At 52.6% G+C, this 27,847-nt stretch overlaps 1 protein-coding gene across 4 annotated transcripts; it reads left to right on the top strand.

Annotated features, from left to right (window-relative positions):
* The first annotated feature begins 1,342 nt into the window (after positions 1–1,342).
* On the top strand, positions 1,343–26,363 carry HOMER3 (homer scaffold protein 3). 4 transcript variants are annotated; one of them, XM_074163638.1, is made up of 9 exons: positions 1,343–2,032; positions 14,128–14,284; positions 15,219–15,350; positions 15,707–15,814; positions 19,240–19,361; positions 20,296–20,452; positions 22,318–22,428; positions 23,317–23,397; positions 24,237–26,363. In XM_074163638.1, exons 1-9 carry the CDS (start codon positions 2,028–2,030, stop codon positions 24,423–24,425), a joined length of 1,062 nt encoding a protein of 353 aa, XP_074019739.1. In that variant the 5' UTR covers positions 1,343–2,027; the 3' UTR covers positions 24,426–26,363. The 4 variants fall into 4 exon arrangements, with proteins under 4 accessions (XP_074019739.1, XP_074019738.1, XP_074019740.1 ...); XM_074163637.1 differs by lacking the exon at positions 1,343–2,032 and adding an exon at positions 12,231–12,244; XM_074163639.1 differs by lacking the exon at positions 1,343–2,032 and adding an exon at positions 12,231–12,244 and having other exon boundaries at positions 24,246–26,357.
* The last annotated feature ends 1,484 nt before the right edge of the window (positions 26,364–27,847 follow it).

Genomic DNA, 27,847 nt, shown 5'->3' with positions numbered 1-27,847 from the left:
CCCTCGTGGGAATCGAGCGAGGAGTGTTGGTGTTCAGTCAGGATCTGAGTGTGCTGGGGATATCGGGGAGGAAAAGCGGGAATACTGGAAGTGTTCCAAGACCGGGCTGGACGGGGCTTTGAGCAACCTGGTCTGGTGGGAGGTGTCCCTGCCCAGGGCAGGGGGGTTGGAACTCGATGATCTTTAGGGTCCCTTCCAACCCGAACCATTCTATGATTCTATGAATAGTTTCCTGCCAAAGCCAAGCTTCGGCTTTCTTCCCCAGGTGTGTTTGTATGAGAAGCTTGCACGCTGATTATCTGCTCTAAAAACTCTGTAAAACTTGCCCACAGCTTCCAATTCACCTATTTAAAGGCCAGGATAACTGCAGGTGGTAGAACTGATGCCCGGTTGGTGCTGATCTGTTTTGCTTTTTCGTCACAAACACGTTAGATCAGGCAGGCCCCATCCTTGTCCTTGTTCCATGCGGGAACTCGGGGGTGGACACACATCGGGGCCGGGATCCGTTGCCATTTGCAAACTCCCTCCTGCGAACCCGTTGGATAAAATGCTGAAAAGGAGCAGGAAAGATCCGATCCTGGGCTGGTCACCTTCACGAGGCCGGGCTGCTGGTGCACCTCCACCTGAAGGATTAAAAACACGTCTTATTCCTGGACCGACCTGCTCAGCGCCCGCTTCCAGCCCCCGGAGCTCGTCACACCTGCGCTGGCTGAAGGGAAAAACACTTTTATATAAAATTTCTTTCTAGCAGGAAGTTTTTTTTATGGTTATGATCCAGCCGCACCGTATCCTTTCTTTGATGAGCGGATGAAGCACTATTATTTTTTTCCAATATACAGAGTGTGTTTTGTTCTCTCCCCTGAGCCCTCCCCAGTTGACCAGTGCCCCGGAGGTGTGGGCACGGACCCGGGCAGAGGGTTCCTCTCCTCTCCGTGCTTGGCTACCACACCTGGGGGCTGTGTTAGCCCTCCTGGCCACAGCCACACGCTGGGAGTGGCTGATTGCTAATTATCCCCCCCCCCAGCTTCCCCAAGCCTTTTCAGCCTCTCTTCTTCCCAGGGCATTTCCCTATCTCCTAAAAATTGTATTCCCGGCTTATGTTAATTACCCACTTGTATAAATGACTTCAGAAGAGACGGAACAACAAAGAGCGCCCTGTTTTTGATAGGAGGTGTCTAAACCCAGATTAAAAGGACAGGATTTGGGGTGTTCGGGGGTACCCAGCGCCCATCGGAAGCTCGGCGGGGGCTGTACCGGGGGTTCGCCGCAATCCGCCGGGGCCGGGGGCGGCTCTGCCCGGTTCTGCCCGGCAGGTGGTGCCGCCGAGCCGGCCCCGGCCCCGGGAATAAAGTCGGGAGAAGCAAGCGAAGAAATGTGACCGAGATGGGGCAGTTGGTAGAGGGAGGAAGCGGATAGGGAAGAGAGAGAGAGAGGAGAAGAAGGAAAAAAAAAAAAAACAAACCAACCAAAAACCCCAAGAACAAAGAAATCGCCATCCGAAAGGCGGCTGCGCTTCTTGGGCGGCGGGGACAAACTTGCGGGGCTGCCGGAGCAGCTGAACGGCTTTGTCTGAAAGGGCTTGGAAAAAAGCACCACCTAATCCTGCTGCTCCCCTCCCATGCTGAAAGGGAAGGAGGGATCCTGGGAGCCGGAGAGGGGGGAACCGCTGGGGACTGCGGCGACCGGGGCGGGGGGGGGTGGGTAGCCCGAGTTTCCCCCGCCGAGCGCTCCGGGCTGGAGCTGGGCGTGGGAGCCCCGCAACCGCAACCCCGCGGCGGGGGTGTGTGTGTGTGGGGGGGGTGTCCGGGCAGCCCCTGCCCCGCAACCTCGGGGATTTACTAAGCGATTTGTGAGCCAACAGCAAAACTAGCGAGGTTTCAAAGTGAAATTCCGGAGGAAATTTAAAGAGCATCCGGATCCGGAGAAAGACAGAAAGAAAGAGGAAGGGAGAAATAAATCAAAACGTGGAGAGAATCCCAGGCAGCTGAAGAAAGGACGGGAGAGAAAGAAGCTGACGCCCGGCAGAGATGGGGTGAGCCTGGCAGTTTATTATTCTTGAATTGCTTTTATTATTCTTGGCCGCTGAGCTATTTTTAAGGTAATGGCAAAAGAAATGAAGGTTTGAAATTGCTTTTTTTTTTTTTTTTTCCGCGTTGCAAGCTTTAAAGTTCAGACTTGCCTTTTGTTTTATGGGTTAGAAAGTAGATAATTGCAAATCTCTGCAACTTCTTTAAATAAACTCGTATGTAAGGGAAGCCTCTAGTGAGCTATATGTTGTATGAAATCCAAACTGGGAGGCTGGGTGGGAGGACTGGAGCCGGGTCGTGTTCATAAACTTTTCCAGAAGTTAGAAACTGGGGATTTTGTTTGGCTGTTGTGACTTTGGCATTCAGCAAAATGGATCCTGTTTGCATTTCTAAATGGATAAATAGCTGATTGAAAATCCCTGATGACTTACTTTATGATCCCCCTCAGATTTTCCAAGAGTGAAATAACGCTGCATGGATGTGGCGGTGGATTTTGGCATGGAAATAGGAGCTTAGTCTGGTATTTAATTTATGCCCTAGTTATAAGTCTCAATCGTGTAACTTTAAAGGACCTGACGTGTTGCCGTGAGTTTCTTGGGCAATAAACTCCTCGTGGCTGTTTGAAAGCACAGTGGGTCTGTAGGAAGCCTGTCTGATCGACTCCCTCCAAACGTGTGGGTTGACAATGCAAGAGAAATAAATAACATTCTTAGGGGCTTGTTTTCCTTCTGCTAATGTTCCTCTTGGACCGTCCAGATAAAATGATTGAACGGGCACACGCAAGAGGCAGAAGAGATGAAGAATCCAAAGTGACAGCAGAGTGAATCTGGCGTAGATCCTTTGAAGTTGGCAGAGTATTTGCTGATCCAGGTTAAATCGGAAAGTGTCCCTATTTTCCTCTTAACATTTCTGTGCTCCTCAAAGTTACTGTAGAACTTCTAGAGCTGTCAGGAAGGGTTTAAGAAGGAGATAGCCTGGGACTGTGAGTCTATGACCAGCTCTTTATTCTCCAGGGTTAGAGGATGAACCCTTGTTGGACCTTCCACAGGTCCCACCAGCAGCTCTGTGATTTCTTCAGAGGGTCACCAGCTCCCATGGAGAACGTTGAGGTGGAGTCACCATCTCAGTCTGCTTGGATTTCACTGTATGATTATAGGGGCGTAGTAGCAAAACTATTATTAAGCCAGGGATGACGTTTCCACCCAAAATTCCTTATTTCCACTTAACTCCAAGATAAAGTGTCTTTTTACTTGCAAGTTGATCACATGGGGATATTGAGTAGCTTTCAGCAGTGTGTAGGTTACTCTGGATACCACAGACGTTAAAAGCACATCACCTCTTACATCACATTCTGGCAGTTGATTTTAGTTCACTTCTTTTTAAAGCAGGGATTCTGGTCTCCTCCCTCCGTATTACATTTCTTTGTAACATCACGTTCTGGTTTTCCCGGATAAATTCTCCGTGGGCTCTTTCGTAACCGCTGCGCTGTAGGTATTAATGCACTGGCGCTTCCTCGCTGAAGAGGCCAGTTGTAAATAACACTTGATCCTGAGGGAAGTGACTTTAGTTAGGTCCGAGCTGCATCTTCGGTGGACACCTACTCCCATTTCTCTGCCTCCGCTGATAGCGTTGGCAAATACAAATACGGGTAGATGCAAATTTACCGGCTTCTAATGCGAGCAGTAGAGAGTTTACCTGCTTGTCACATATATCAAGCAAATTAATTCACCCGCTCTTATCTCTGCTGTCATCCCACTGACCTCCGCTAAAGAGGCGATTTGAACTGGCCTTGCCGGAGGGGCTGCTGGTTGTGTTTTTGGAGCTCTGGCAAGGGCAGGTCCAAAATAGCAGCAGATCTTAGGGACTGGTTCTGGTGAAGCCGAGCAGGCGCCCGTGCCTGGAAGGACCATGGCTCCTGTAGCTTGTAATGAAGATGCAGAACGTGTTGGAGGCAGGGAATGTTTTGAAATGTGCGTGTATCTCCGCTTCTCTGGTTCTAATTATTACTGGACATGTTTTCTGGAATGTATAAAGAATTACTTCGCTGCAGTCTGGCTCTGCTGGATTTTTTAACTTTAATTGCTGTACAGACTTCCAGCGAGGGTTTGTGTGTCTCAAAAGAAAGAGCTGCTGGAGCTTAGTCGCAGAAGTAACAGTTGTCCCGGGAAGGTGAATGCACAGATTGTGTTGTAGACACCCAGTAGCACAGTGTTCGGCAGCCAAGGCGCTCTGTAGATGGAGACTGGTTTCTAAAAGGGAAAAAAAAAAATAATCTCTCTCAGCTGTGTTGTGTCTTTAAATGCCCTTGATCCCCTTTCTCTGTGCCTGACCTTGCATGCTTGTCGCTGTTCCCCACGCTGATCCAACAGGAGCAGATATTCAGCCAGGATTCCTTTGCTGCCCTTTATCTGCAGACAGGCCGTGAGGCAGCTGCTTTTCATTCCTGTGCTAAGCCCAGCTGGGAAATCCATTGGGAGTTGGGGGAGGCAGAAGGGAAAACGGCCCCCAGCCAGCTCCCATCGCTGGAGCTGCACTGCTCCACCGTCCCTTTGTGGCTGTGGGGTGGAAGGGTGTCCTCCTTCAATCCCACCTGGACACTTGCAGCATCTCTGCGTTTTCCCCAAGGTGACATTGTGCAGCACGGGATGAAAGCGAAGCTGCAGCTCAGAGGGCTTGAAAACCTGCCTGGTGGTTAGAACAAAGGGCTGGGAATCCGTCCTCCCGAACTTTGTTCCCACAGCAGTTTTGCAGTTGGGTGTCCCGGGGGCTTGTGCCCCAATCCTGAGTAGGCGATAGCAAAGCGTGTTCCCTGCACCCATTTACGGTGAAGCAGAAGAGTCCGTAGGCTCTGGAGGGGGGTTACACCCAGTCCCTGGCTCAGAGGAAGGGTTTGGGGAGAAATGCAAAGGGAAAGAGATGAGGTTTGACTCATTAACCCACACTTCTTCCCCAAACAGCACTGACACACAGTCAGCAGCAATTCAAGCTGCTGAGGGAAGATAAAAGGAAACAAAGCAGTGGAGGAGGAGGAGGAGATCGGTTCTCATGCCCTCTCTGTGCTCCAGTTCTGCCTTTTGAAATACTGGGCTCTGGCTGAAACACATTTCCCCAACCCCCTCCCTCAAATTAGCCCGGACGGTGCTGTTTTATGGGGTTTCTCACACCGAGCCCTTGGGCTGGTGACCCCAGAGACGGGAGAGCCCTGACGCAGCCCGGCTGACTCAGCGTGGCCGTGGGCTGGCAGCCAGAGCTCAGGCACATATCCCTCCTGCTCACACGCTCTCACGTACCCCTCGCTGCCCGGCACGAGCTGCCCTGCGAACACCCATCCAGGAAACCAGACCTCGGGGAGAGAAAGGACTTTTGGGAAGATTGCAGTGGGAATTGGGAAATCCTTCCCTTTCCCAGTGAGAACTGGGAAATCCTTCCCTCCTGCTGTGGCTAGCAATGGGTCTTTTAGCAGAAGAGGACCTCTTTTTTTTTTTTTTTTGGGGGGGGGGGGGGCTTGCTCACTGTGGCTGCACAGTGCCAAAATGCCTTCCTAGGTCTCTGCGCTCCGAAGGTGTCCCGCTGCTGTCAGCAAGGACGTCGCACCCCCAAAGCCCTTCCCTGCCCTTGTGGCTGAGAACTGCTGTGCCTGTGGTCCGCAGAACCGATTCTGCTGATCTGGCACTTTGCGATTTCTTGCAATGCATTTTTGGTTTGGTTTTTAAATGAAGGGGGGGAACCGCAGGCTGCCCAGATGCAGAGCGAGGTATTTAAAGTGATTACCCTCTCCGCGTCCAAGTGCGGAGAGGCTCCTTTCTCTGACAAGTAAATGAATGTCCCTGCAAAGAGAAGCTGCAGTGGGCGAGAGGAGGTGCAGGCTGGAGAACAGCACATGGACTTCTAGAGATGCCCTTAAGGGCCAAACCCCATCCAGGAGCACCAAGGCAGATGCCCTTAATGAAGACTGAGCGCAGGACATTCCAGCTGCTGCCTTAAGTGGCTGAAAGACTTTATTCTAAACCTCAGACCTATTCACTTATTTGTATCCTTGGAGTGCTTTGAACTCGGACTCACCCACCAAATGTCTCTTAAAACTCTACGCTTGTGTCTAGGTTTGAATCCTGCTCTTTTGTCACACGCCTCACTTTGGAACTGAAAACGGGACGGAAACATTAGTATAAATTTGGGGAACGGTGACTAAAAGCTTCCCTCTTCGCAGCAAACACAAGGTTTCTTCTCTCCGGTCATGCAGCAAAGGGTGGGGGCAGGTGAGGAGGATGCGATAAGTAATTCAGTTAACTAAATGGGCATGTCGCAGGCAGGCAGGATTGTGAGGCGAGAATTACTGCGAATGAAAAAAAAATAAAGAGGCTCTCAGTGGGAAAAATCTTCCAGATTGCACAAAAAATTGGAGAAGAAGAAAGACAAAGCAGAAGTCAAATGCAGCTGTGCAGTCAGAAAGAGACCCCTCCCCGCAGCCGGCGTAGAAGCTGTCGAGCAAAGGGCATCGCTGGGTGCAATAAAAGATCTGAAGCAAACAATCAAACCCTGATTTCTTCCTCTGCCAGACCTCTTCGAAAGGCGGAGAGGGAGGAGGGCTGCGTTTTAGCAGTTGCCCTTAGATTTGGGAACCTGCTGAAGAGAGAGAGAGCGAGCCTGTAATTGTCAAAAAGGATTTTTCCCAAAGGGGTGCTATTTGTATTGGAAATACCCCAAGAAAGTAAAAGCAATGAAATGGAGTTTCTCTGAGGAGCTGGTGCGGTGTAAGGACCCCAACGGGCAGCTCAAGTTGGGGTGGGGAGAAGAGAGAAGAGAGCGAGCGTGTAGTGAGATGCTGGAGCTGCCACCGTGCCACTGAAATTCAGACACAGAGAGAAACGTTTGGCTGAACAGCTCTTTCCAAGGTTGTCTGTGCCTTCCTTTAACCCGGGCTGTTCCTTAAAGCGGGAGATGTTTCTTCAGAGGACTGTACGCCGTTACCTCCTGGCTGGAGGATGCGGTGGGGAACGTGCCCTGTTCCCAGCTCGGTGACTCCCGTGGCTTAAACCAAAAACGTCTTCACCTTTTTACTTCTGTTCCGTTATTAGGCTCATCTGCAGGTTTGAGGGTATTTTTTCTGGTGAGGGTTAGAGATTTCTCTGTGAAATCCCCCTATTACAGACATACTCAGGGGAGGGATTAAAGGTGACTTGCTCAAAGCGTATTTCCTGGTGCTGTCTCCTAAAGTGGAGATGCTCTGGTCCCTCTTTGGAGAGCCCTCTCTGGGACACGGCTCATTTTCCTTTCTGTTGCTCTCTCTCTGCGGCAGCAGCGGGTTATTTTGGAAGATCCCACTTGGGAAGAGGCCCACGTGCCTGTGGAGAGGAGGGTAGAGCCCACCTCCAGGCAGGACACTCAAGGACAGTCCGTGCATCCAATGACATCCATGTTCAGATTACACCGAACGGAGCGGGCAGCGCTGGTTTTAATCTTCCCCAGACTTTGGCACCTTTTATGGCCGCTCTTCCCCCTGCTAGGCGAAATGTGGCACTGGTGCAAGGGACCGAATTGATGCCATCTGTACCTCCTTGGCACAGGGCAGGGCTTCTCTTCCAGGGTCTTGGCAGTGCGTCCCTGTGTCCTAAACCAGCGAGGTCCCTCTGGCTTGCTCGGTACATTGCTGCTCTGCTGAGACCGTAAGTTAAGAGGACAAGTAATGATTTGCTCTCCTGGCAATGGTGAAATAAGCAGCTATTCATTAAGAAATCAATTTGGATGCTGTAGAGAGGGCAATAATACAAGAACCAAGGTGGAGATGAGACCAGCAGGCAGTTTGACATGAAGCTTTAATGACCGCTGAGTCAGAGGCTCCAGTCAGTGAGCAAATCGGAAACGATTGATCCGTACCCTATATTTGTGTGCCCTCCCCAAACGCCCCGTGACCTTCTTCCAACTTCTCTGGAAGGAGAAGCCACAAGAGGAGGCTTTTGGGTCTTGCGTTGGGCAGCGTCCTGGAGCCCAGGGGCTTTGGTGATGTGAAGAACCCATCAGGGAACAGCTAGATCCGTTAGACCACCTCTTCGTTTAATTTTTAGCTGTATGGCTTCGCCTGGCAGCTGGCAGCCTGCTGCTGGAGCATTAGGGAACATTCATGGGGGACAGGTCATTTTTAAGCCATCAGCGGGACGTGGGATATTGAATTTTGCCCTTCCCCCCTGGGCTGGGAACAAGCGCTGGCAGCGATGAGACCTGGATCCTTTCCAGTTGCCACCAGGCACTTGCTGAACACGGCTGTGTCTCAGCCAGATCTTTGTCCTTTCAGTCATTTGCTTTGGTTTTTTCTTAATTATCTGCGAAGGACAGCCCTGGGGGGATGTAAGTGGTTTTATTTACACATGCCCTTTTCTATGTCTGCTATGTCTGTATTGTTGTGGGGACTCCCAGCTGGGAGCAGGAAAAGAAGTGTCAGGGTTTAGGGATGCGTGGTGTATCCACTTAAAACATATACACTTAAAACACAGGGGGAAAAGCGGGCTGTAGCGGGAGAGAGAACACACCGGTTTGAATCCTGGGCACTTTCAGGACTATTTTTAACTGCTTTGTAGTGTTTTTGGAAACAGGAGGTCAGCAGCTTGGCCAGAAGCAAGCAGAATGCAGACGGGTGCTCCTCAGATGTGACTCCACTGATCATAGAATTGTCCAGGTTGGAAGGGACCTTTCAGATCATCTAGTCCAACCATCAACCTAACTCTGATAAAAACCATCACTAACCCCTGTCTCTAAGCACTATGTCAACCCGTCTTTTAAATCCCTCCAGGGATGGTGCCTCAACCACTGCCCTGGGCAGCCCATTCCAAGGCTTAATAACCCTTTCCGTGTCAAAATTTTTCCTAATATCCAATCTGAACCTCTCCCGGCGCAACTTGAGGCCGTTTCCTCTTGTCCCATCTCCTGTTCCTTGGGAGCAGAGACCGACCCCCCCTGGCTACACCCTCCTTTCAGGGAGTTGTAGAGAGCGAGAAGGTCTCCCCTCAGCCTCCTTTTCTCCAGGCTGAACACCCCCAGCTCCCTCAGGTGCTCCTCATAAGATTTATTCTCCAGACCCCTCACCAGCTCCGTTGCCCTTCTCTGGACCCGCTCCAGCACCTCAATATCTTTTTTGTGGTAAGGGGCCCAAAACTGCAGTTTGATGCATCTCGGCTCTGGCTTTCAGCATCTGTCCTTCTCCTGTTCTGAACTCTCCTCTGCACATGCGTTGGTGTCCCTCAGCCCTGCCCGTGTCCCCTGTGTCCCCACCTTGCTAATCCCCTCGGCTGCGCCAAACCCGGCCGTGGCTCTTTGCTGCTGAAGGAATTGCAGAAAGGGTGAGGGAGAGCCCTCATTTTTATTTAATACGCATTTAATAAGCCATTTGTGACTTCTTAGACATGTGCCCCTGGATTTGCAGACTTTCTTGCTTTTCTTCTCTCCTGGTTTGCATTGCTGCCGACTCTTTCTGTCTGGTTTTTCTTTTTTTTTTGTTGTGCTCCACCACAGAGGCTCTAGGAGAGCTTTTATTTTCTAGCGTTTGCTTTAACCTTGTCAGACGAGTAAGCGAGCGCTGAAAGGCAGGTTTCCAGGCCAGCCAGTATCCTCCACAATGAAATTCTTGTACTAGCTGGGTACAACTTGTATCATTTGATGGATTTAAAACAAACTGAAAAAAAAAAAAAAAAAAAAAGACTTTTTTCCCTGCAGAAGCGCCGCAAAAGGAGCGTGAACGTCTCTGCGCGGTTCCCAAGCGGGGCACAAAGTTCTCCCGAGCGTTACCTGCAGGGCTCAAACAACTGCTTCCTAGAAAGCCCTGTCCCTGTGCCAGGCTGGCACCGTGCTCAGGTGGTTGTGGGACAGCAATATCGTGCCGACCTGACAAAGCAATCCCCAGTCGCCGTTATTAGGGACGTGCACGTTGGCAGCAACGGTTCCCATTTGCAGTGAGGAAGGGAGAAATGTGAAAGATAATTTCGCAGATTCTGTATCTTCATAGAATTATAGAATGGTTTGGGTTGGAAGGGACCTTAAAGACCACCCAGTGCCACCCCCTGCCCTGGGCAGGGACACCTCCCACCAGACCAGGTCGCTCCAAGCCCCATCCAACCTGGCCTTGAACCCCTCCAGGGATGGGGCAGCCACAGCTTCTCTGGGCAACCTGGGCCAGGCTCTCGCCACCCTCACAGCAAAGAATTCCTTCCCCACATCTCAGCTCAATCTCCCCTCTTCGAGTTGAAAACTGTTCCTCCTCGTCCTACCAATATCTGAAGGGAGCCTACAGGAGAGCCGGAGAGGGACTCTTTGTCAGGAAGTGTAGTGGGTCAAGGGGTCAGGACAAGGGGTAGGTAATGGTCTTAAATTGGAAGAGGGGAGATTTAGATTAGATATTAGGAGGAAATTCTTTCCTGTGAGGGTGGTGAAGCACTGGAACAGGTTGCCCAGGGAAGTTGTGGATGCCCCATCCCTGGAGGGGTTCAAGGCCAGGCTGGATGGGGCTTGGAGCAACCTGCTCTAGTGGAGGTGTCCCTGCCCAGGGCAGGGGGGTTGGAACACGATGATCTTTAAGGTCCCTTCCAACTCTAACCATTCTATGATTCTATGGCTCCCCTCCCTTCTGCTCCGCTGGGAGGGAGGTGGATGCAGGGGTTCCCCCCTTGGCACCGGGCCGGCAGGTGAAGTTGCTGATGATCCCGGCCACCGTCGGTGCCGGTTTGCCATGTGTTGGAAGCGGAGCACATCTGGTGTAACTGGCAACGGGCCTGGCTCGGAGCATCTGCGAGGTTTCCGTGCTGGGAACTGGAAGGGATAGACCTCTCGCAGGCAGCGTGAAGTCTTGTTGCTCCAGGGAAGACCGTCAGGCACGAACAGACGTATGAGGAGTGTCGAGACGGTGGGGATTATGTAAAGGCACAAAAAATAGAACACCCTTCCCCATCAACGGCGCCTATTTCAGTGTGCCCGAGACCAGGAAAAGAGCTTTTCTTCCCAGGGGCTGAGCGTCGGGCGAGAGAGCAGCCGAACCAGCCTCATGTGAGTGGAGAAAGCATAAACCCTGTGAAGATGGGTTTTTTGTGAAGAAGAGGCTTTTCCCCTCTCTCCCAGGCCTTCCAGTGGCATTTTCTTCCATTCCTGGTGCTCGGAATGAAAGTAGTGCTGGTTTTTGTGGTTAGGGACGCTGTATTACGGGACAGTTGACATCTGGGTGGCCTCCTCTTGGAGTGATCGGTGGGAAGGCAATGGGGTTTTCCAGGTATAGGTTCCTTATCTGACCTGCTTGGAGGCGGTCCTGGCAGAAAGGCTGTGAGATCGGGGCTCTCCACCCCTTCTGCAGGCATCCTTCATCATGCAAATTCACTTTCTTACCCTTTTTCTCCCTTTTCGAGATGCGTGGTCTCAGTTGATACCGGGGGAGAGCAGGGTGGGGACCGTTTACCGGGAGAGACTAATTTACAAAGCAAATTAATAGCATGGCTGTCTCGAGTGTGGTGGGGAGACAGCGCAGGGCAGCCACCGGGGCTCCTCGCTGTGGGGTCCAGGATGGTGCCCGGCTCCGTGGAGCGGGCATGGTGGGTGCTGCAGCCCCATCCCTGCAGGCAGAGGAGGGATATCTCCGGGAACGTCGGAGAATTCCGTCAGGGTCCATGGCAGGGGGCTGTGTGAGACACGGCTCGGTCCGAAACCTGCTGCGGTCAGCAGGATGGTGTCCATTGACCTCAGCGATGAACAGCGAGCACAGGAATAGCCGCCGTGCGTGTGAGGGGTGATCTCTGAGGAGGGTTTTCCGTCATGCAGCCAGCATCACGTGCGTGTGACACGAAACACGAGAGCCTTCCAGGCTCCTCTGTGGCCCTCTCCCAACAGCCGGCGCCTGCTGCCAAAGGGATTTGCTCCGGTTACACCAGCTCACCCAATTATCTCCCGTGACAGGGAAGAAAACTTGTTCGGTGATGAGAAATCATTACAAATTACAAGCTTTGTGAGTTTGGGATGACCGGAGCCCCTGAACGCTGCCTGGTTGAACGCTCTGTCTCTGCTCTGCGTGATAAATAACAGCTGACTTTTCCATCGCTAGGAAATGAATCGCTGTGGAGGCAAAACCAGAAAGGAGCCCCAGTCCAGCTAGGAGCCCCGAGGAGCGAGCTGTGGGAGGAGAGACGCGTACTAACTCCACTGGCCTCTAGTCTGTCTTCCCCTTCTTACTAACAAATGTCAACAACTAGGTAATGTCCTTCCTCTCTTCTTTCTGACACGAGCCCAGGACTTGGGGGTTGAGGTGCAGAAACATCAGGTTTTCCCCTCCTCCGTAGATAGCGTGTCTCGAAGGATAAGCCATGATCCATGTAAAATTTAGTATCTGTTAGTGGAGGCTGGAAAATTTGAATCTCATTCCAAAAAACAGACCGTGACTGAATAAAACCAGGCAGAGAGGATGCGGAGAAGGAGCTGGTTTAGACCCTCGTGCGGTCACAAGAGATCCGAGTGAGGGCTGTAACCTGGGAGCAGGGCTTGGAACTGGGAGTATTTTATTTCCTTTTGGTGATGGGTTGGGGAAGCGCCGCGTGCATTTATCTTTGGATTGATGGGAAGGTCTGCTCATTGCAGCTGTGAGGACTCGGAGTGGGGAGGAAACATAAATATCTGGGTTTGGGGGGCTGGCACGTGGCAGGGCTGTGACTGTGCCTCGTTCACGGCTCTCCTGGGGCTGTGGGATGTTTCCAATCACATCACATTTCACTAGGTTTGGGTAAGGAGTGTGGCAATGGGCTCTGCCTTGGATTTTAACCAAAGACCCCAAGCCCTGATGCACCTGGACTGTCGTGTCATGGAAACATTCCTTCCTGCCTCCTGAAACGCTCGAGTTACATCCTGGAGCCTGAGATTCAACTCCTTATTTCAGCTCAGACACTACGGGTTACGGAATCCGGGCAGCGCTTGGTTCGGTGCTTTCTTGCAGCAGCTGCACATTGTGTGGTGAAGTGTTTCCTTTAATTCATTGTTAAGTGACTTGCTTTTAATCCTGGGATGTGACCTCTCGCCGCAGGATGCGCTTCCCAAGCGTGAGTCAAGGGAGGAAGAGCTGTACTGAGGGGAAGGCGCTTTTTGTGCTCACATCCCAAACACATCCTCCGTTCCATCCTTTTCCCTAGAGCTCCAGCTCCGAGATATCTTATGAAATACCAAATAATACAGCAGCCAGAGAAATCGTATGCCTGGTGAAGTCACCATGGACTGACCGCTGAGGGGTGGTGAAAGAAAGCTTCAAGTCAGGCTAAAAATAATATAACCCCTGATCGTTGGCTCTGCCACACTGGCTCTGCTGTGTAGGGCCACCTGGTGTGTCCCAAACATGAGACTGTGGTGTCCTGTTTGTGCTTCTGCTTGCAAGCTGCATGCCCGTCCTTGGTTGAACGTTCATGTAAGATCTCCTAACCTGAGGGCATAGTCTGTTATTGCTGGAACGACCAGGCTGTGGTCTTCAGAAATATCTGAAGACTGCAGAGGAGGACAGAGAAGCTTTAGAGGAAGGTAAAAACCTCTACCTGTAGTTAAAACACCCTTGGTAGCTAAAGTTATTGTGCCAAGGGTATTTTCAAAGACCAAGGTCAGAAGTGTGCAGTGAAAGCTGCCATCTTCGTGCTGCCTGGATGGTGGGCAAACAGGAGGCGTAAACAGCCGTGGGCTTTTATTTTGAGGGAGCATCATCCAGTGGTCCCCCAGCTTCTAAAATGGGCTTTAGAAGAGTGCCAAGGATGTGGAGAGCACAGAGGTCTTGGAAAAGCAACTCACAGGAATGATGGAGAGCTCGGGTCATGACTCCCCTAATAAGAAGGGGCAGTAGATGATACCAGCCCCGGCAGCGGGGAGCTGCTGCTCCCTGCACAGAGGCTCGGTGAAGGGCTGCTGGAGAGATGCTGCATCCTTGGGGGCTGCAGCGCTCAGCACCTCCTGTCTTCAATCCCCGGGGAGGAGGCGAATAGCAGAAGTGCTGCTGGCGGTGCAGAATGCAACGTGAGCGCCAGGAAATCGTTGCATTTCCCCCCCCCCCCCCCCCAGTTTCTCAGCTTCCCCTCTGCCCTGACAGCCCCGTTCCTTTCTCTTGCAGGGAGCAGCCAATCTTCAGCACCAGGGCCCATGTTTTCCAGATCGACCCCGCCACCAAACGGAACTGGATCCCTGCCAGCAAGCACGCCTTGACCGTCTCCTACTTCTACGATGCCACACGCAACGTGTACCGGATCATCAGCGTGGGGGGCACCAAGGTAAGGGGGGGGGGCATTTCATTTGCTGACAGCATCACGCAGATCGACAGCGGGTTTTTTCTCCAGCCGGAGTCTGTTCTGGTGTTGATTTTTTTATTTTTATTTTTTTTCTTGGTGTTGAGTTGGTCAGTTCTCAGCACGAGCACCCCAGCATCTTCACTGCAGGGGATGGAGGGTAAAACGCTGCCTCCCTGCTCAAGTGTATTTAGTGTTAGACACTAGAATCTGTGCTGATGAAAAATGTGCCCTATGGCCCATCCCTCCCCGCCCCACTCTCTTCTCACCCCCTGCCCCACCGAGCCTGCAAACCACAAGCTTTTTCTGAGAGCCTTTTTCCTGTGCTAAAACCAGCCCCTGTAGACAGAATGAAATGACAGACAGAGGCTGAGGGAGTCTCAGAGGTACAGTCACTTCCACAAAACACAATTAACTCTCCCTAAACTGTTCTTGATAGGTATTTTCCTGACTTGTTCTTGAAGAGCTCCAATGGCAGAGATTCATCCGTCTTCCCAGGAAATTTATTTTGCTGCTGCCCTACCCAGCAGAGGGTGTTTCGTAATAGCTAGTCCTGACTGCTGTTTAAACCTTTTTTTTCTTTTCTTTTTTTTTTTCTTACTTGCCATGAAAATGGAGAAGGTTGAAAGTTGTTAAGTCCCCAGAGACGTGCTGTCTCTTACCTTCTTTTCCAGCAATGGAGGAAGCTGATGATACTGAGGCTTTTTTTTTTTTTTTTCTTTTTCAGTAGACAAGATGATTGAGATTCGTTGAGGTCACGTAGCCAGACTAGAAAGACTTCTGGTCACCAGAACTGTTGTCTTGTGGAAAGCTCTGACTTTTAATCTATCCCTAGTTCCTAGAGTACACAGGGCTATCAATCCCCCTGGGGCAGCGGGCTGGAGTTTTCTCTGCCTCTCACTGTTCCCTCTCTCTGCAGGCAATTATCAACAGCACTATTACCCCCAACATGACCTTCACAAAGACATCCCAGAAGTTCGGGCAATGGGCAGACAGCAGAGCCAACACGGTGTACGGCCTGGGCTTCGCTTCCGAGCAACATCTCTCCCAGGTAACGCTGCAGGTGCTGGCAGAAACCTGCGTCGGCCTCTGCTAAAATCTAACATGAGATGCAAAGGTGCTGGGAAGAGTTGTAGAGTAATATTTGCAGAGTGTTTTGGGCATCACAAATTAAAATAAGACTTCGGGCTCAATTTCTGTCACTGCTGTTTAGCTAACCCCGCAGCCCTCGGTGCCAGAATTGTGGGCAGTGGCAGGAAGGGGCCATTCCCTGAATTTTATTGTTAGTTGAAGAGAAATTAAAAAGCACGTTAATGAAGTTGCAAAGGGAAGAGTAACCCAGGCGTCGATTCTAGTTTGTTCTGCATTTTGGCGTGGCACCGGAGTGACTTTTCCACTCCCCTCTAGTTTGCAGAGAAGTTCCAGGAAGTGAAAGAAGCCGCCCGTTTGGCGAGGGAGAAGTCCCAGGATAAAACTGAGCTGACCAATCCTGCCCTGAACATCACATCTCACCAGGTAACGCTTGGAAAGGGTAAAGCTCACTGCAGAGCAGTGACAGCGAGGGAAAACGGTCTCTGTGCTCATCTCTATAACTTCTTGCTTTCACCCCCTTCTCCCCCCTGAGAGCTTTCTCTTCTTGCCAGACACTGAGGTTGGAGCTCACAAAATCACATTTTGATGACACCTGTGGCCCTGAAGTCACTCTACTGAAACACATGAAGTAGATGAACTAATTAGTGCTTAAGTGGAGCTCCTGGGAAGGTTCACACTCCTCCCTCTTTGCCCGTTAAACTATCGAAACCATTGGATGTCTTCTAAAGCGAAGCTGGAGGAGTGGGGTTTTTTGTTGTGGTGGTTGGTTTGGTGTTTTTTGATTTGTTTCTTTTTTTCTTTAGAGCTGTTGGCTCTCCCTGGTCTCAGTGTGACAATAACAAGCCAGCAGCAGGTGGGAGTGCATGTCCCCTAGTCGAAGACCATAAGAAGAAAGACGCATGCCATTTCCAACCGTTTTTCTTCCTTTTGTGGTGCTGCAGGGGGTTCTTCTCCGAGTGTCTCTGATAGCTGATGGTGCTGTCCGTGGAATGACAAAGTGATTTCTTAGAGCTGGATTTCTTAGTCCTGGCCCGACGACTTCTTTTTCTGTCATATTTCCAGTGTGGAAGAGAAGCTGTGCTGTGAGAGTAGAAATCACACACCCCCCTTGGGAACTCTCCCCTGCAGTAGAGCTGTATGTGTGACAGCCAGTCGTTCCATTTTCATTCCCCCAGGAGACCAAGCCAGAAAGTTTAAGCCCATCACAGATCATTCTCGCGTGCGTTGCACTTGCAGTCGCTACCTTTCTCCCCGTGTAGCTAAACCAACTCCAGCAGCGGTGGGACGGAGGGGAGAGGAGGAGCTGTGGAGAACTCTACCTGCTTTTCCCACGGTGAAGCTGTTGAGTGCTGACGGTGAAGTTGCCCTCCCAAATAGTTCCCTCCAGAGGTGACTCTGCGTTTCCCAGAGCTCCTGGCAGCAGGAGAGGAGCCGTAGGATGGAGGACAGTGCGTTCTCTGGGTTGAGTACAGATGGAGTGGCAGCAGAGGAGGAGGAGGGAGTGCGAACAGTACCTTGGCCTGCAGGGAAAAGAGGGGGAGGTGGAGGCGGTGGCTCTGCAGAGACTGGAAATGTCTCATGGGGTGCAAAAATGGGGAAAATCCGCCTAGCTTTTGGTTCCTCCTAACTCTAAGCCCCATCCTAATGAGTGGCAAGTGAAGAAGGGAGTAGAGTAGAGCATTCGTAGCAGAACCAAAGTTTTAGGTAAAAGACTGGTCAGTAATGATTGCCCAGGACAGAGATCCGTGTCCGGCTGCAGCCGTGAGAGCTCCCCTGGCCAGGAGGTGGAGGCTGGGAGTAGAGATCCTCCCTCTTTCTCCTGTTTACACCAGGCAGAACTCCTCAGGTGCCACAACAGGATGAGTTCATCTCCCCTCTGCTGCGATGGCAACTTGCAGCAGAAGGGATGAGGAGGTCAGAAGGTGATGGTTTAAATGCAGATCGGGGAAATGGCTTAAGGCTCTGCTCCTTCTTCTTACCTGACTCAGCAGCGCTAAAACTGCCACGATGGGAACCCACACCCGCTCTTCCCATTCAGGCTCTTGGCGGGAGAGCTCAGACAAGCCTGCACGGCCCCTGCCTGCAGCCATCAGGCACCCAGCGCGCTGACACGTGCGGTGTCCCCTGCCATGAGGGCACGCAGATCTGGTTTCTCTCTTTCCCCAGCCTGGTACATCCATCAGCCCATCATCCCTTCTCCCGCTGTCTCGCCGCTGATTCGCAGTCTCTGCATTAGCAGAGCTTCAAACATGAGTTTTATCCTTGAATAATTGATTGTGTTTCTGTTTGCAAGTGAGCAGAGAGCAGATCTGTCTCCTGAAATTAAATCAGGGCTCCCTCGTTTTCTGCATCTGCACTACTTTACTTAAGCTTCAGATTTCCAGAGCTGGGGAAATCCCAGGATAACAGCTCTCTCCTGTCCTCTAGCACCTTTTAGGCCAATTCCCACCCCATTTAGCAGCCCCATCACAGAGTATGTTGCTGTGGATAATGTCAGCAACAAAAGAGTGTGGAGCATCTTCGGCTGTTACCAGTTTCAGTTGGACTCACAGGGGCTCAACGCACCAGAACAGGAAATTTCTGCCCTTTCCCTGCCTCAGTTTCCCCACCTTGTGTTAAAGGTGAGGCAGGTCTCAGTCACTCTCTGGAAGGCTTCCTGAAGCTGGTGTTCAATACATCTCACTGCCCTGTCTGGCTCTATTTATAGATGTCAGCCGACTCCGAAGGCAGGTGGCTGTTCTTGCCGTGGGTATTTGAGGGCTACCTATGAACTCCAGCGGGCTCGCCAGCCACCTTGTCTCACAGCCCCCAGCTTAGGATCCCAGAGAGTCTTTTTATAGCTCGGTTTGCCCTGTCAGTGCCAAGCTGCTTCTCTGCTGTGAGAGGAGATGGTGCAGACAGGGTCTTCTGGAGGGGCCGGAGGATCAAAGTCTGCTTTGGCTTCTGCATATTCCTCTCTGCTCCGCTGTCAGCTCCCTCCAGCCTGGGAGGATGAAGTGCTTCTCTGCTAGCTCTGATGTACTCAGGAATATGGAACCATAGAGGGGGTATACTTCGGTGCAGGGGCTGTCACCATCTTCTCCCGCACCTTTGGGAAGTGGGTGCCAGTCACCTGAGCAATAGCAGAATTTCCCTCCCTTAAGCCTGAGAAACACTGTCCCAATGGCACCTGGTATCTTAATTCAAGGTACAGAGGCTGGGTTTGTGACTGAACCCAGGTTCTGGCAGGTCTGTTCTTAGAGTTTATTAAGTCTTTCCAGTGTTCTGAGAACCAGCAAGAAAATCCTATTAAGAATTCGGCAAAACCCTGAAAGGGGCAGATTGAGCAGCTCGAGCGTTGTGCACAGCCGCGGGATCCGAATTATGGGCTCTAACGTCGCTGGCATTTCTCCGGGGGGAAGCTGAGGGCCAGAGAATTCCCTGCCTCGAGTCGGGAGGGAGGAATAGCTGGCGCTTACAAGCTGCGAGCCCACCTGCTCGGGGTGTCTGTGCGCTGGGATCGCTGCCCCAGCGTGGCACGGAGACAGGGAAAGGGAGGACGTGGCAGCAGGGCAGCTGCTGGCAGAGTGAAGCACTGACCTCCCTATCCAAGAGAGGTGTCTACAGAGCTCCTGAAGTCATCGCTGTGCCATGACGGGTGCTGCCGAGACATCCGTGGGGATCTTTGCCACCCCTTGTCATGTAGACAAGCACTACCTAAGAGTTAAGACAGAAAACCAGTGTCTCACGGGAGCGCAGGGACTGAGAACTCCTGTGAAGCCGAGCTGTGGATGAGTTTGCAGAGACCTTGTGGCCACACGTGGCCTGTCTTCACTGCTGTGTTATAACCACCTCTTCCTCATCTCCAGGTACTTCCCAGCCCCATCATCAGCTCCAATGGGCCAGGAGAAGATAAACTGTTCCGGAGCCAAAGCGCTGATGTTGAGATAACAACAGAGAAGGAGCGGCTGAAGAAGATGCTTTCGGAAGGGTGAGGCTGCCACAAGTGCTCTCTGCTCCCGACTCCTAAACTCCTAGAATTCTGACAGGATTTGGTGCATGTCCCTGTCATCCCAAATGCTTTTGAGCCAAGGCTATTTCTTTTTAGGTAGCTGAGTAATGCCTCATGTTCAATGCTGCTCAAACCCTCCACCGTACCAATTTCCCCTCTTCCCAATGGAAAGTTATTCCAGCCCGGAGGTGAAATCTGCTGTTCAGGCAGTGTGGGAAGGAGCCTGCTCTGTGCCCGCAGCCGGGGATGAGCTGATGCCACTTATCTACAGATCAGTAGTTTGTGATACCAGAAGATGTTCACACTTTTCCAGCTGGCCCAGGGCTGCGTTTGTGTTAATTCCCCTGATGATTCCAGCAAAGTCACTGCTGTTTCCGGTCTTTGTCTTTTCAAAAGACTCTGGGGCTGGATTCTGCCCCGGGGCTCCCGTCGAGCTCCCAGCTGAACATTTAGAATATTTTTAAATCAAAAGCAAGTGTCCTTTCCTACCTTTCTCCTGGCTCTGGGGTGGTAGGGTTTTATTCAAAGCAAACTCGGATCTAACAAAGATTTTTAAAAATGGATCCGCAGTCCCACATTGCAAAGCTCCTTTATAGTAGCTGTATCTTCCCCACCCTCCCCCACCCCATTAATCTTCCAGTGTGGTTTCTCTGCAGTTTCAAGCAAGCACACATGGCCTCAAAGTCAAATATTATGCAGGGATAAAGGAGAGAGATGCAGATTCACGTCTGGAAGAAGCAGCATTTAAATTTGAGAAGAGATATGAAAGCCAAACAGAAAACTGTGGAGGAGCAGGAAGCTGCTCAGCACTTCCAAGAGCATTATTTCAGTACATGTCAGCACTGGGGGAAGAAACCTTCATGCTGAGACTCTCGTATGCTCTTGCAAACGCTTCCCTTGTTGTCTCTCACAGTTCGGTGAGCGAGGTCCAGTGGGAGGCCGAGTTCTTCAGCCTCCAGGACAACAACAACAAGCTGGTGGCTGCTCTCCACGAAGCCAACGCCAACGTGGACCAGTGGAAGAAGCAGCTGACTGCTTATCAGGAGGAGACGGAGTCGCTGCGGCAGCGGGTGAGCACGGGAGGGCCATCGCGGAGCAGGTCAAGAGGAAGCCCCGTCCCAGAGCCAGATGGTGCCCTTGACCCCATTCTCCCATCGGTTTCCACGGGCGTCAGCAGGAGATGGGATGGAAATCCAGGATGCTGCGTGAGCCTGGCAGGGAAAACATGTCAAGGAATAAGGCCACGTAACGAGGGAGCGCTCGCAAGAGCTCCTGTTTTCTGCAGAGGGAGTTGGGGGTGTGCTGAGTCCCTGTGGATAAAGGGAGGAAACCAGAGTACAAAGTCAAAGAACACCAGCTTCCCTTCAGGTTTTCTGGGGGTAATTTCCAGCTGCCAACAATACTGAGTATGGCTTGTGCACCCCCCCTCCCCGAGCTAGGCATCAGGGCAATCTTCTGCCTGCTGACAGGAAGGATGAGGATTGCTCTATCTGCTATAATTAGCTCCAATCCAAGCTGCAACATGATGAAACCCGGGCGGCGCAGTACAAACAAGCCCTTGTTCGGTTGGAATAATAGGATCTTTTGACCCACGTAGTGTCAGAGAAGCCACAGATCAACCGTGTGCATCTGGGCAGAGGAGTGACAGTCACACGGTTGGGTCTGTTGGGAGGGAAGAGCTGGGGAGGACTTGGGGAAGGGGTTTTAGGACACTTGGGGTTTGGCTGGGAAAGGACTCTGGAGCCCTGGAGAAGGCGGCATAAAGCCATTTCGCTTCGAGATAGCTCATTGGAAAGACAGCAGGGATTTATAGCAATTAACAGCTGTTTCCACTTGAAGGCTGTTGTGTGGCCAGTCTGTGCAGCAAGCAGCCGTCCCCCAGGACTCGCCATGCCCGTTGCTAATTCTCCGGGCTGGAGTCAGACAGGAAAAGAGCTGCACAGAACAAATTTTCTCCTCTGCAGCAGGAGCCTGCCCTCGGAATAGCGGAGATCTTGGTTGGGCTTGTGTTTATGTGTGGGTTTGGGGTTGAGGGGATCGGGCTGCTGTTCCCCTGCCGTGGCTCTGTGTGTACTCAGCTGTCTGGTGGCTGTTCTCACAGCCAGGAGGTTGGGGCGAGGATTTCGTGAGCCTTGGGTGAAGGGCAACCCCTGGGGCCTTTGCAGAATCACAGGAGAAACTAACTCAGCGAAACGTCTAGATTAGTGTCCCTAAATTGGAACATTTTGGCACCGGAGCTGGTTGATTCTGGCCGTGACCCCATAAGCCTGATGGCTCGGAACCGCTGTTCACATGGAGCCTGGCAGATTCCAAATCCAGCTAGTGGGAAAGTGTCACTCCGGGGGTCTGAGCCCCATCTCCGTGGGGGTACTCATCACTTGCAGAGCTCAGCGGAGGCCCTGCGAGAGCTTGGGCCCCAGCAGTAGCTCTGCTGCAGACCTTCTGATGAGCCTTTTAAAAATGAATCCTCTTCATGAATAATCTAAGCCACTGGGCTGAATTTTTCAGGAAGGGGGAGGACGCTTGGGCAAACCCTTCCTCCCAGCTCCGCTGTGGTTGAGCTGCAGTAACTCCCTCGCTGATCTCTGCCCAGGGATGTGAAGGGAGCTGGATCTTGCCATCGCTTCGGGTTGTAGGCTCGTGTGCTTGATGTCAGCCGCTTGAGCTTCAATGGAAGTGCCAAACTGCAGGAGAAAGCAGAGACAGAGTCTTTGGACCGGGTTTCACTGCAGCGTGTTTCTGTGTGTGATCTAGGCAGAGCAGGAGGAGGGAATTTTTTTCCTCGCAGCCCCAGGGTGGGAGCTGCTATCCTGGTGTAAAGCCTGGTTGGGTTTGCGAGGAAGCCAAAACAAGACAGGGAATGGCTGTGGGTGATAAGGCGTCAGGACGTTCCTCTGTCTCTGAGCTCGCCTTCCCTGTGCTTGCCTCCGTGTAGGTAGCGGAACTGGAGTCACAGGGGGCTCACGATTCCTCCAGCGAGAACAGCAAGGAAGAGCTGAACCAAACCCTGGAGGAGCTGGAACTACTGATCAAGGCTAAAGACGAGGTAACACCCCACGAAGCAGAGCAAAGCCTGAAGCTGGGTGGCCTGTCAGTCGCCACCACCCTCTCTGTCATTACAGCCTGTACGAGATCAGACTGTTGCTGTTGCACGTGCCGCCTGTGTAAGGCGGGAGCCTGTGTAAACCAGCGCAGCCCCCTCCGTGCTTTCCCTCCCCAGAGAAGCAAATCTGAGTGAGAGTGAAGTGCTGGGAGTTTCCTGAGCAAATAGCCTTGAGTGGAGAATCTCAGCCCCGGCGCAAACGACAGGGCTGTGTCTTATCCCTTCCCCTCTCAGCCATCTGCAGCTGCAGTTCCCCTCTAGTGTAGGAATTGCTTCTCTCTTTGACTGCATTTAAATAAATGATTTAAAGCAGAGTTTTAATTACAAAGGAAGGGAGATATGGAGAGAATCTCTCTGATTTGCACATCTGCAGGCTCTCTGGTGGCCGTGCTTTGGCAGGGTGGGGGGACAGAGCCCTGAGGGTGGGAGCCACAAAGGAGGGTTTGGGGAGGGGAGGTGTTTTGGGGTTCCTTATCCTTAATGAGAAGAGATCTCTCGCCGGAAAAACACTGGGGAAAAGGTGTGCAGAGGCTTTCAGCCCAGCAAAAACCCTGGCCCCAAGAGCCTGGGATCTTGAGCAAGGATGCAGCAGGGTGCAGAGGCCACCAAACCTTGCTGGGGATCTTGATTAGGGACTAAGAGCTTAGAGGGAGGCAGCAGGTACAACAGAAGTAAAAGATTGGAAAGGGAGGTATGAAAACTTTGGAGCCGAGTGTGGTTTTGTGATCCTTGCAGTGGGGGACGGGGCCTTGGTTGGGGCACATGGCGGGAGCTGGCCCCACCGGGAGTGGGGTGGATCTGATGTGATGCTCTTCCTCCTTGTTTTTTTAGGAGATTCAGATGCTGAAGAGCCAGAAGTGTGGCCGATGGGAAACAGAGGGCGAGCGCGAGGAGACGCTGCAGAAGCTGCAGGTGAGGATGGCAGATCTGGGACACCTCTGCACTCGGAGTAGAGGGATCCGTCATCGTTTCTCCTTTGAGCCAAAGAGCAAATGCCGCAGAGCTGCCGTGCCTATCTCTGCCTCCGGGTGATGGGAACAGGTCCTTGTCTGTGTCTCTGCCGCCTTCCACCCTCCCTGTATCTTGGAGATACGACACAAGGCACGATCAGCAGGCAGTAGCAAACCCAGCCTTCACGTACTCTCCTCCAGCGCTTGCAGTAGCCCCTGCCATGGGACTGGAGCGGGACCCGTGTCCTGTGACTCTCCATCTCTCGGAGGTCCCGCTTGGCTTGCTGGGTGGCTGGGGAGCAGAGCTGTGACTCCGTCTGGCTGGCAGGAGGGATGCAAGCTGCTCTGCACCTCCGGGCAAGGACGCAGATGGAGGCACGATCTGTCGTGCGGTCTCTGGGGGCACTGCCTGCCTGTGTTTCCCTCTGAGCTGCTGAAGGGGGGATCTGCCGTGGGGCTCACCCCCGTGCACAGGCACTGGCTTTCATGGCAGAATAATATCTCCAAACATCAAATGCCATCAGACCTGGAGATGATTGATGTGGGGAGATCTGCGTTTATAGCACCTTCGCAAACGCTGGGCAGATGCCTGGGTGTGGGGAACACGTGCTCACGCCTGCGTGCTGGGTGCTGTCGCTCAAAATAGGGAGGTCCCTGGGTGAAAGAACTGATGGAGACCTGGGCTGGCCGGGTGTGGGGAGCCTGGCGCAGGGCTGGTTTGCGGAGATAAGGGTGGTGGTCCCTGAGCAGCGTCTATCAGTGCTGGGGCAGCCACCTCACTGTGCTCGTGTCCTTCGGCAGGAGCTGGAGGCACGCAACGCCGAGCTGGAGCGGCGCCTTCACCTGGCCGAGCAGACGCTGGCAGAGACCCTGGCCGAGAGGGAGAAGATCCAGAATGAGGTCACCAAGGTGGCAGAGATAATGGATGTGAAGATATTTGAGCTCAGCGAGATCCGGCAGGGACTAGCCAAGCTGGTAGAGAGCAACTGAGCAGCAGCAGGCTCAGAGGAGACATCTCCGGAGGAGGGGAGCCCGAGCTGGGACTGGTCGCTGACAGCAATTACGGTCACGGAACAGCCTCGAGGTCTGTTTGGGCAGGATATGCCAACGTACCAGCAGCTGCCTGGACGGCGTGGAGACCAGCCGCAGCCACTTACTGCCCGAGGAACACCCGGACAGGGGGCAGAGAGCACCTGAGCTCCTGAATCCTCTATAGGGAGCATCTACAAGCCACAGCCAGACCTCTCTGGACCCTGCCATGGAGGTGGCATGGTCCAGAGATGGCAGCTGTCCCCGTGCTGCCTTCCCAGCCTCCTGCTGCCACACTGTGTCTCCAACCTTTTTACAGTTTTCTAAGGGAAGGGGCTGAGCAGCCTTCGTGTTTTTTCAGTAGCTTTTTAGGAAACCACTTGCCTTTTGCAAATAAGCTGCCTGTTTCCCCACCTAGGGAGGGAGGAGAAGTTCTAGCACACCTAGGACGACACTTGCTCCCTTTCCTCTTCCCCAGCCCTAACTACATCGTGTTTTTCTAACAGGATCCAGTAACGCTGGTCACTGTCAGGAGCTTCCAGAAGTAGCAGAGTCCCCACTGCAGAGGAGGGTGCTTGCCTGCCCATATCTCCTTTCCACTGTTCAGTCGCATCCTCCAGAGGAAAAAGAACTGCAGGTTTTAAAGCTCTTATTAGTTTAACACAGTGGGATTTAATGACTTCTGAAAACTTTAAGCTGAGAAGAGTAGAGGCTTGGTTGGGAAAGGGGCATTTGAGAAATGGGACGTCCCCGAGGGGGTGGCCAGCAAACTGCTAGATTGGCATCTCTCCTGGCCTCTAAGGGCTGCAGTTAATTGAAATTAAATGGAGCAAGTAGCAGTTGCTCTTGGTTTCTTTTTTTCCTTCTTTTTTTTTTTTAAATTGGGAAACAGTCCGCAGAGATGTCCCGCTCCGTGTCAGCCGAGCAGTATTCCTTCTGAAGGGTACGGGTCCCAGCTTGCCACGCTTGGCCGGATTAAACGAGAGCAGGAGGCGTTCGGAGCGTGCTGGGACCGGTGCCCTGCGGGGCCTGTGGGCAAGTTTGTGAGTTATTGTAGATGTTGTCTAGTAATAGGAACCGAGCAAGGCCTGGGGGAGGCACCACAGAAACCTGGAAAGTTGTGTGTCCCCCCCCCCCCCGGGCACCTGCTGTGCCCCCGTAGTTACCTAGGAGCATGCTTAGCCTTGTGCCGAATGACGAAGCAGTGTCTGTGTAGAAGTAGTTAGTAACCTTACAGGAGTGTTGATGGATTTGGATTTCGTTGTTGGTTTTTTGCCCTCTTTGCCGCTATAAATTAGGCAAAGACAGCCGTAATCCTGGGAATGTTTCACGGGTGTGCAGAAGCTCCGGTCTGCAGAAACACAGGTCTGCAGAAACCCTCTCCGCGCCCAGCCGGACCTCAGCAGACCTGTGACAGGGCAGTGGTGGCTCCTCAGGGTCTGCCTCTCCCTTCCCTCACCTGGTGACCACGAGAGGAACCCGCAGCTTCCAGGCGCTGCCTGCGAGTCAGGGCAGGGTTAGGTCTGGCACCTTGGGAATCAGCTGGAGAACTGCTGGTGACTCCCTTCTGGATTGTGTCTAGGCAAAGCCCTTCCCTCTCCCAGGGGCGATGAGGAAACATCGGGATTTCCAGACTTGCATAGCCAGGGAAGGGCTTTTCTGGTTTGGGGGTGGGGAGTTCTTTTTTTTTTTTTTTTTTTTGTTCTTTTTTTTGCATGAAGTGTTCTCACAACTGTACGGGGCTGGAGCTTCTGTAGTAATACTTGTTTCGGGGTATTTAAGAAGGGAAGGAAGTAACTGGGTGGCAAAAAATTTCTAGGGACTTGTTTACCACCCCGCGCCAGTGTTCATATTTTATTCCTACAGGAGCAGCCTTCTTTTGAAATAGAGATCAGCTCCAAGAAAGGTGTGTTTGGTTTGCGTCTCCGTCGCTGTAACGTGGGGGGGAGGAGGGTGGGATTTGGGAATATGGGAGAAAGTTGAGCAAATTTTCTCGTGTCTTCAACTACCGCCCTCTCGCACTTCTCTTCTGTGGCTGCGACCCACGAGGCTGGAGCTGGGTCCGGATCCTTAAAATTGTGGCAGTGAATTTCGTAGCCCGGCGTCTTGGCCAGTGCCGGTGTTGCATTGCTCACTGATGGGGGCTGACCGGAGCCGTGCCTGGGTGAGTCATCTCTCCCGAGGGAGGCCACGCTCACACCAGTTCCCAAGAACTGAGAGGGAGGACCCGAGTCAAGCTGCTGCACATCCCAGCAGGACTCTCTCCGAGGTGGGGCAGAGGCAGATGCAAGCTGAGACAGCGGCTCAGACAGCTTCATGGAGCGCCGTCCTGCCTGCCCCTCTCCCCAGGGCCTGGGTCAGGCAGCAGCGGAGTGTGAGACCCAGCTCTTAAGCCTCTTCGTGTCCCTTATGCATTTTCTATCCTCAAATCACAACCTAGAACTCCACCTAGACCTACAGCGAAGACAGCTGGCCCGCTGACAGTCTTGGTTGAGCGCAAGAAGGTCTACAAGTCGTGCGACGAGTCACAAACGTAAGGAATCTGCAGCTCCTCTTCCACCGCCGTCCTGCAGGAAGCTCTCCTCGATTCACGCAGCGTCCAGCCAGGCTGAGCGTCAGCTGGGGCCAGACTCTTTAAAAAAGGCCATGAAAAAGCACAAGTTCTAGGCTGCTGCTTATCCTCGTGTCCCGTATGAAGCCAAAGCCCAGATGCAGGTGCACACGAGGTGCGGGTGGAAGATGTCCTGGCCCCCCCTGCAGCGTTATAGTCTGTAAAATCAGCCCTGAGTGCTGCTGAGCTCAAACTAGGGGCAGGGGGGGTGTCTGGGTACCACCAAGGCAGGGGTGCTGTGCACTGGGATTATGGCAGGGTTAGGTCTGGCACCTTGGGAATCCACTGGAGAACTGCTGGTGACTCCGTGTTGGATTGTGTCTGTTGTGCAGGGATCCTGAACCGGTGCCTCCTCTCGAGACTCAGCAGCCCAACGTACCGTATCCAGAGAAGGGTGTAACTCCCTGGAAGTCGTTATTCTGTCGGGGGGGGGGGATGTATTGCACCCAGCCGTGTCGTTAAGTGCAAATTCCTCCACTCGGCTCTTGTGAAACCAACGCTTCTGCAGCAGGAGCAGAGACAGCCCGTTCCCTACGTTTCCTTCTCTCCAAACGAAGGGTGCTGTCGGCCTCTGGAAGCGTTGCCGTTGGAGCTGCCCTGGCCCTGGCAGGGCGGTGGATGCTGTTTCCCCGCACACGGCGTACCTGGAAGCCAGCGGTGCTTCGCTCTCTCAGCACATCACATCCCTGGCTGTGCTCCTCCATTGTCAGGAACCAGGAACAGAGGCCATTTTCCTTTACGCTCTTCCCGGCGGGTGCTGGTTGCAATTCTT

This window comes from Numenius arquata, chromosome 25 (genome assembly GCF_964106895.1).
Source record: "Numenius arquata chromosome 25, bNumArq3.hap1.1, whole genome shotgun sequence".
Taxonomy (NCBI): Eukaryota; Metazoa; Chordata; class Aves; order Charadriiformes; family Scolopacidae; genus Numenius; species Numenius arquata.
This window is presented reverse-complemented; position numbering and strand designations above follow the sequence as displayed.

What these genes read in the sequence shown, in the direction of transcription:
- HOMER3 (XM_074163637.1), top strand. An exon ending in CGGAGTCGCTGCGGCAGCGG is followed by an intron (nt 20,453 to 22,317) that starts GTGAGCACGGGA and finishes GCCTCCGTGTAG; the next exon opens with GTAGCGGAACTGGAGTCACA. An exon ending in TGATCAAGGCTAAAGACGAG is followed by an intron (nt 22,429 to 23,316) that starts GTAACACCCCAC and finishes TTGTTTTTTTAG; the next exon opens with GAGATTCAGATGCTGAAGAG.